Source organism: Hakea prostrata, chromosome 5 (assembly GCF_041222555.1).
Source record: "Hakea prostrata isolate BN-2017 chromosome 5, UWA_Hpros_2, whole genome shotgun sequence".
Lineage (NCBI taxonomy): Eukaryota > Viridiplantae > Streptophyta > Magnoliopsida > Proteales > Proteaceae > Hakea > Hakea prostrata.
The window spans coordinates 46,976,290-46,985,526 of NC_142604.1; the positions used below are offsets into that span (position 1 = coordinate 46,976,290).

At 37.6% G+C, this 9,237-nt stretch overlaps 1 protein-coding gene across 1 annotated transcript; it reads right to left on the reverse strand.

Moving 5' to 3' along the window:
- Positions 1-5,568: 5,568 nt before the first annotated feature.
- Positions 5,569-6,552, reverse strand: LOC149016182 (uncharacterized). Its single transcript, XM_089156694.1, has one exon. The coding sequence runs from the start codon at positions 6,550-6,552 to the stop codon at positions 5,569-5,571; it is 984 nt and encodes a 327-aa protein (XP_089012820.1).
- Between the last annotated feature and the right edge of the window lie 2,685 nt (positions 6,553-9,237).

Sequence of the window (9,237 nt, forward strand, 5' to 3'; positions counted from 1 at the left end):
TAAAGAATTTATTTGGACTCCTTACACTTTTATAGTAATTATACATTTAAAAAACAAGTGATCTAGATTCTCAACTCCGTTCCAACAACGATAGCATCTAAGATTCACATTTAGTTCCATTTTGCATGGTTCCATAAATACCCATTTTGTATGATTTGGTGCATAGACAAGCTTAAACTCTTAAATTTTTTTATTATTAATTTTTTTTAACAAGTGTTTTTGTATATAGGAAGTGAGGATAATTCATATGTTGTTTGCAAGGTCCAACTTACAATCTTTTCACCAAGAGGTAAGGATATTACTAGTCAACTAACCATGCATTTGTAGATTATAACATCGTTCAATTTTTGATTGATTACACTTATTAGGTTTCACGGTGTCATGAGCAAGTTTATGAGTGCAAAATCCAGCTTGACACCGATTTGAAACCCTCCACCTCCAGACCACAAAAACCAGTGGGACCCACGGTGAAAAACACCTTTTGAAAAAGAAAAAAGAAACTTTTTTTTTAACAGTAGGACCCACTAGTTTTTGTGGTCAGAAAGCGCACCCCCAACGGGAAGATGATCCGAATTCCCAGACAATGTTGAGACGACCTTGACTTGAAACCCCCCAAATGCTCCAACACTTTCCCAGTAACGTTCCAAGGCCAAAAAGGCAAGCTAAGGCAATCAAAGCAAACTCGAAATAGGAAATGTCAAAGAAGATATGAGGTCCCCCTCCACTGGGGTCAGAGATACAAAGAGCCTTTTAAAAAACGAGTGGTTTCAAGGAATGAAAGATACTGAACGGGAAAAACAAATAAAAGAAAGGGAAAGCTCACCCACCAGCTTCCCTGACAAAAAGCGCCTTTAGTTCAGTAAATAATTGAATCGGAGGTTGTCACTTGTCACTTCCAACAGGTACCAACAGGTACGTCTAGGATACAAAAAAAATAAATTAAAATAAACTATTTACCAAAAATAGAGAGTTTGAAATTTTGAATTCTGTTTTAGATCACTTTTCGAGAAAAAATAAAATTTATTTTTATTAGACACGTGTTATACGATCAGATATATAGATTAAAAAATTTTTTTTTTGGTAAAAACGGCGCTGATTAATATATTATAAATTAAAATAGTAAATTACATCCTATAATAGACATGCCCCCCTTTATCGTCGGCAACAATTTTTGTAAGACGTGGGGGTAAGGCATTGACTAAGAAGATATGTTCCATCTCCGATTCAGATGAAATAAAGCCAGCCAAAAAATCAGCAGCGGCATTCACTTCACGCAAATGATGGACGAAAATACAATTTGTAAAGTCGCGTCGCAAATCCCAGATTTTTTCTAACAAATCACGCACAGTCCAAGGTGCAGCCTCTGGTTGATTATAAAATTTCCTTCCTCTATGGATGGGGGATCCTAATAAATGCAAGATGAGAGTCCAAATCTAAGCTAACGGGACCTTGATTTCAACATCATTTTCATTTTACTGATCGACTTGTCTAGAATAAACCAAGCGGACCAATAGGGTTTAGAAATAAAGAATCACCGGATTCAGCCTGTAAGACAAGTACAATTGTGATTAGATAGAAAACTTTGATTTTGCGAAGATGTACATGACACATGCATCAAACCTTTGCATGCCGAAGAATATGGAACCTATCGTGTGTGGGTTGCGCAAGAGTTTGACTAGGAAACAACTAGACTAAACAGACTAGGAATAAGCAGATCACCATGGTCCGACGACCCCCATGATTAGGTTAATTTGTATAAATCTTACATCGTTTCCCTTAAGAAAATTTCAACCCATTCTGTTTATTTTAAAGCTTTACAACTATCCAAAAATTTTTTAGTGTTGTATAATACTGATTTGATTGTTTGAGGCAGCCTTCGAACCACCCAATTAGGTCGGGCTCACCCGTCCTGATTTACAAATTTCATTAGGATCGATTGAATTTGGCACAAAAATTGTCGATCAATTATGATTTAAAATCTGAGTTGTTCAGCCAAGTCTTCTGGCAGCTTTACCTAGGCTTTTTTGCTAATAAAAAGTTATTATTATTATTATTTTTAAAAGGTAAATCATATAGCACCCTACATTTTGGGGAAAAATCTTGACTACTCACTATTGCCTCATAAATTATATAGCACCCACATGTAAATTACAAGTTACTCACAGTTAACCTTGCTATTAAAATGGATTATTAAATTATTCAAATGGCCTTACTTTTATTTGAAACATTTAAAATTTGAATTTCAAATTATATAAATACCCTTTGGGTTGGAATGATGATAATACCCCCATTTTGATTATGCAAATGACACTAATTCTCTCATTATAAATGACAATAATACCCCCATTTAACTCATTAAGTGGGTGAAGGGATTTCCCCTTCACTCACTTTCTTCTTACACTTGCCTGGAGGAAGACACTTGCCGTCGTCAGCTCCTTGTCGGAAATCACCCCCTCTCTCTCTCTCCTCATCAAACCTCAACCCTTCCTTAATAATAATGCCTCTGGCAACTATTGCTTTCCGTAACCATAAGACTTAAGAAATCCAAAACTTGTTAGGGTATGAACTAGGGCTTACGAAGCGTTTTCTAGCCATTACATCAACAAGCCGTCTAGAAATTTCTCCAAAATTGATGTGCTCGTGACAATTTAGTGAGAAATCATGTTAAGGGCTTTGATTTGGGAAGGAAAAGCTTGTCATTGTTGTCGTCAGCGATGTCTATGTCTTCATCTTCATTGTGCTCCAGTATTTTGAGTAGGGGGTCAAGGGTTAGGTTAGATCCTCTCTCACCTTCTCTTTTTCACTCAATCGTCTCACCCCCTACCTTGTACCTCATCCATTTTCTACCCCCACTCTCTTTGTGAACCCAGTTTTAAGGAGACACTGCAAAGCGTATCTATTAGCCACATAATTCCTCATTTGAAGTGTGTCATCTAGTCACAGTCAAATTGATGGAGAATTTGTTTTTTCTATCAAAATTAATGGAGAATTTTTCACAAACAAGGATGATTGAATTTTGTTAGTGTGGTGATAAGCATTGTAGTTGGCCAGTAGTCTCCAAAAAGTTTCATAGAATTTAGGTTTTGTTGTTGCAAGAATGTGCTTAGAGCTCCTTGGTTTGTTCCTGGTCCAGATATGGTTCCTGAATACAAAACAAGTGTGAGAGTAGCCGCCTTTAGGGACGAGAAGCCACCTTTAATGATTAAGTCAGTTCAAATAAGAAAACCAGAGTCTCCCTCTTGAAGAATAAAAGCTCAAGAAGACAAAGAAGAGAATGTTCATCCGGAGTCAATGTAGGAGAGTAATGGTTGGAGTATTCAAGTCCTACTATTTCTCATGTGTAGTGATGTTATATATATAGCTGGTTCATACATCAGGTGGGTTTGGACGCTTCACAACCCTCTGATCATCATGTGCTTGGATAAAGGGTGGAAATGGCTTCTTGGAGAGACTTGCTCAGCAAGCCAACAACATGATTCAATGGACAACTGGAGATTTCATCTTAGAATCAAGTGGTTAGCATCAAGTTTGATCTTGATATGACACCAATCTCCAGTTGGGGAGACAAAACGTGAAGACACAGTACTCGAGGCCAGCCTTGGACAAATGTGAAGCTTCCCACCAGTAACGAGCATCTAATGATTCTCAGTGCATTCAATGCTGAAATTAATATTGTGATTGACATCTGGATAAAGATACGTTGAATATCTTATCAGCGCTACTTTTGCCGAGAAGTCACACGATGACAGTTGGGTGTCACCATAATGCTCATTTCTCAGCTTCTTAGTAGACATCTCTTTCAAGAAGGGCCTAATCTGAGAAGCTTCAGGTGAACCATCCTAGACCAGGTTTTATGCAATTGGTTTGGTTCGAATGGTTCGTCCCAGTTCAGTGGCTTGAGCTGGAATGAGTACAACAAGATCCAAACAAAGTTGTAACATGGAGAGAGAGGAGATTCCCCAGAGGTAAATATCAGAAAATTATGACTATCCAACAAAGACAAAAACCAAGTTTTTTCCTCTCCACAATTCACTAAAATCTGCACAATATAATTTTGTAGCTAAAGTTGAGATTGGGAGAAGGGGGAGGAGACTTATCAGTAAATTTATAAAGCAACTTTGAGGGATTGAAGATGATGACTTGCAACTTGTATTAAACTTAATTTTGTCAACAGTGGATGCAAATGTGAATGAACAATCGTTGAAGTTTCTACTCGAGAGGGAAATTAAGTCTTCCTTATTTGGCACGATTCCACTTAGATCCCAAGCCAAGTGACTACCCCTCGGCATTTTTTCAGGCAAGTAGGAAGAAAAAGGGTGAAGGGATAATCCCTTCACCCACTGAATGAGTATAATGGGGGTATTATCGTTATTTCTAGTGAAGGTATTAGTGCCATTTGTTGAATTAAAATGGGGGTATTATCGTCATTTTCCTACCCAGAGGGTATATGTAATTTGAAATTAAAATTGAAATTTTAAATGCTTTAAATAAAAGTAAAGGCATTTGGGTAATTTCATAATCCATTTTAATAGTAAAGTTAATTGTGGATAACTTGTAATTTACATGTGAGTACCATGTAATTTATGAGGCAATAGTGGGTGGTCAAGAGTTTTGCCCCAAATATAGCAGGTGCTGTGTAATTTGCTCTTTTTAAAATTTATAATTATAACCCTAAATGATTGCACAAGTTATATTATTATCCTCTATATTTAGTTTACATATAATCTTTAGAGCAAATTGCTTTGGCACCCCAAAACATAGGTTTTTAAACACTAATTACATCCCACTTTATTTTTGAAAACCAAAGACACCCCAATGTTGCACTTGCATTGGATACACTAATCTAATCTCTAACTGAATGCCGTTAAATCACGTTAAAGTTTTCAAAATCCCAAGACTACCCTTTAATTACATGAGATTATATAAATACCCTAATGAAAAAAGGAAAAAAGAAAAGAAAAGAAAGAGGTTGGGTTGAGGATTTAATTAAAATTAATTTGCTTCTGTTGCTTCTTAAAGCCACAAATGAGACCGAAATAAAAGGGTGAAGGGCTTGATACGATTGAGCCATTTTTCTTGGAGCAATGAAATCCTAGCCTGAGAGCCATTTTTATTGGAGCAAGAAAATTTTAGCTAAGATAAACTAAATCTATCTCAAGAACCTAAATCGTAATATGATATTTTATTAGAGTGATTTAAGTGATGGTATATGTTCTCTACTTTTACATGATATTTCTCTTGTCAATTTCATATAAAGATAAAGAAAAGATAGCGCAAGGAGACTATTCTATCCAGGGGGGGGAGAGGGTGATTTTATTTTTTTTTGGAGGTTTTTTTTTTGTTTTTTTTAAAAGGTTTTTTTTTTTTTTTTTTTTTTTTTTTTTTTTTTTTTTTTTTTTTTTTTTTTTTTTTTTTTTTTTTTTTTAATATTTTTTTTTTTTTTTTTTTTTTTTTTTTTTTTTTTTTTTTTTTTTTTTTTTTTTTTTTTTTTTTTTTTTTTTTTTTTTTTTTTTTTTTTTTTTTTTTTTTTGGAAAAAGGTAGCTGTGTATTAGAAAGAAAAGAAAAAGTTACAATCTGAAATAAGTCTTCCCTTCAGCGTCATCTTTTATAATACGAGACAACGCTTTAGGTAAAGAATGAGGAGAGAAAGAAATTTCATGTACAGATGGGTAAAGCCCAGCCAAAAAATCTGCTCCAGCATTAAGCTCACGGACAACATGATGAAGCCCATATTGGCATAACCGTCTCAATGAGTCTCGGATGTCACAGACATCCTCTGTTGCATACCATGGTATGGTAAACCGACCTAAAATCATCGCAATAACACTCGATGAATCAGAGCGAATCTGGACTCTCTGGATAGAATGTTCCAAAGCTAGTACTAGTCCTCGACGAATGGCCGTGAGCTCCATGCAAAGAACATTTGTTTCCAGACATCTACCAGCAGCAGCGAAGATAACTGCACCCATCTCATTTCTCGCAAGAATCCCATATCCTCCTTGATTCCCCATGACAGAGCCGTCACAATTGAGAGAAACCCATTCTGCAGGTGGTTTATTCCAAGTTAGAGCATGTGGTCTTGAAATCCTATATTGCACCTTGATCTTCCAATGATGAAACAAAGACCGATTACGATCATTATCTATGACTGGAATTTCTGTCCCAAGGAATCTCAACCTCGTATCATAAATAATACGGTTTAAAACATCAGTGTGAGTCTCCGACTTCCCCTGAAAAATGCGATTATTCCTCTCTATCCAAAGACGATAGAGAAAGCAACAAAAACTGAACCGAAATAGTTTACCCATCAAATCCTGGTTGTTGAAATGAGAAGCTGCCCAGGTCAACTCTTCACCCCAGCTAGATCTATCACTTGGCTTAAAACCATGTAATCGAAGAATCGAATTCCAGATCTGCTTTGAATATACGCAGCAAAAAAATAAATGGTCATGTGTCTCGTCTTCAGCAAGACAGAGAACACATGTTGGGTCAGGAGCAACACCCCAGTTAAACAGTCGACTTCTCACAGGGAGCCGATGATGAGCAGCCATCCAAGTAACAAACATGAACCTAGTTGGTGCTATGGACCGCCACACCAGAGACCACCAATTTACGGTTGGAGCATGAGGCCGGATAACTTCATGTGCACTTTGCATAGAAAAATGACCAGAGGAAGTATGTAACCATATGAGGGAATCCTGTTGAAGCCGCTGCCATTTTTTGGTTGTCTTGATCTCCTCCCATCTATCACATAATAAAGGATCATTGCAAGGGTTGAACCACCGATTGGCGGCGAGAAATGATTTTAGATACTTGCATCATGATGTCCACGACCAATGGCTTCCACAATAAGGTCATTTGGCTTGGCAATCGGACCATTTGGAAGCCATGGGTCATGCCATAACATAACTTGATTCCCATCTTTAATCAGAAAACGACTGCAAAGTGTAAGAGTAGAACGACGGTTCAGAATAACCTTGAGGGTATGTGAACAATCCCAGGGAATATGCATAGACCAAATAGAGTCAAAGCTAAACCACCTCTTGCAAACATACACACACCAATTTGTTGGAGCTTTTGAAGCCAGACACCAAGTATGGCGAAGAAGGGCAGTTTTGTTCCAAAGTTCAAGCCTACGTAATCCCAACCCGCCTTCTTTAATAGGTTTACATACCTCTTGCTAGGAAATTCTGTAGGATCCCACACCAGAAGTACCCTTCCATAAAAATCTACAGAATATGGACTCGAGGCGGTTTATAATGGCCTTGGGGAAGGGGAGGATGCCAATCCAATAACTCACAATACCACAAAGAATTGATCGAATGAGAGTTAAACGCCCGCCATATGAGAGAGTTTTGTGGTGCCATCCTTCCAATCGCCGCTCAATTTTCTCAATTAAAGGCATAAAATCTTCACCACGAAGTCTCTTAGATGAGAGGGGAATACCAAGATATTTAACCGGGAAGGTGCCATGACTAAATCCAAGGATCTGATCTATGGTGGTCAAGAGCCCTGGAGAGATATTGCAATAATATAATTGAGATTTCTCCTTATTAATGGTGAGACCCGATTGAGAAGAGAATTGCAGCAAAAAGCCCGTTGAAGATGTCCACTGTTTTCTCATTTGCTTTGCCAAAAACAAATAAGTCATCTGCAAAGCTGATAGATGTAATGAGAGGGTCTGCACAATGTAAGTGATAATCGAAATCCCCATCAACTGCAGCATCAGAGATGGAATCAAGGAAGACTTGAAGCACAATGTTGAATAACATAGGAGACAAAGGGCATCCTTGACGAAGGCCGCGATTAGCATAAAACCTAGATGACTGGGATCCATTAAGAAAAATAACATAGCTAGGGTCTACCACGCACCTTGAAATCCAAGCAATAAAACCTGGAGGGAAATTGAGCTTGTGAAGAAGGGTAAACAAGAAGCTCCATTGAACCGAATCGAAGGCCTTGCGAAGGTCAATTTTTGCAGCAAACCTAGGAGGGCCCCTTTGGAGATGATAATCATGAACTACTTCTCTGCAAAGGAGAATGTTATCAGATATTTGGCGACCTTTCATGAAGGCAATCTGATTGAGGCCAACGACCTTGTGCAGCACAATCTTGATTCGATTAGCCAGAAGTTTGGCAATGAACCTGTAAACTTGACTGCTGATTGCAATGGGACGATAGTCACTGAAAGAATTCTGCACTTGACCTTTCGGGATGAGGGTGAGTCTAGATAATTTGAGCATGTCAGGCATTCTCAGAGATCTAAAAAAATCCTGAATAGCATTACAGACATCTAAGCCAATGATGTGCCAAGTTTTCTTGAAGAAAACTGCATTAAAACCATCGTGCTCGGAGCACATTGTCATCGTCATGATCATCACAACATTCTTAATTTCCTCTGTTGTGAAAGGTCTCATCAAGGAACCAGCCTCTTCATTTGTGATAATTCTCTCGCCATTGGGCTCAAGATGGGTACAAATGATTGGGGTTGAATAATTATACGCATTTTCAAAATAGTTTACTGCCTCATTTCGGATTTCATCTTCTTCAGAGAGCCATCTTCCACTAGCATCTTGAACATTAGTGATCTTGTTACAAGCCCTTCGGTTGATAAGGGACCGATGAAAAAACTCAGTGTTCCCGTCACCTTCCTTAAGCCAAGTGGCTCTGGACTTCTGTCGTAGTTCAGACTCCCTGAAATTAAGCAGCTGGTGTAAAATGCGAGCTTCCCACTGTTTCCTTCTCCTTTTGGTTACAAATTCATGTCGGTTGTTAGTCCAGGTTGGTTGATTACAAATTTTATTTGTAAAAGGAAACAATGTGGTTGTTCTTGAACGAAACATCCAAGCGCTTTTTTTTGGTAAAAAACAAGAAATGCTTTGGTCCATGCTATTAAACTGCTAAAGTGCCTTGAGGATGTAGTCGTAGTGCGCGCAAGCTGGCCTGAATGAACCTCATTTTCAAAAAAAAAAAAAAAAATCTTGTTTTTTACCAAAAAAAAAGCTTAGATCAATAGAACAGATGTTTGGAAACTTGTATTTTAAATTTGAGACAGATCTCTTCAATAGAATATCTGAAATTATGAGATAAGAAAGAATATAAGGCTTCTTTGCTCCGACAAAAATGGTTTGAGGGGTTTTCCTTTCACTTGGATTTGGTATCTCTTGTGAATTTAAGGAGGGGTATCTCTTGTGAATTTAAAGAGTGAGAAGAGGTAAAATATAATTTTCATCCCA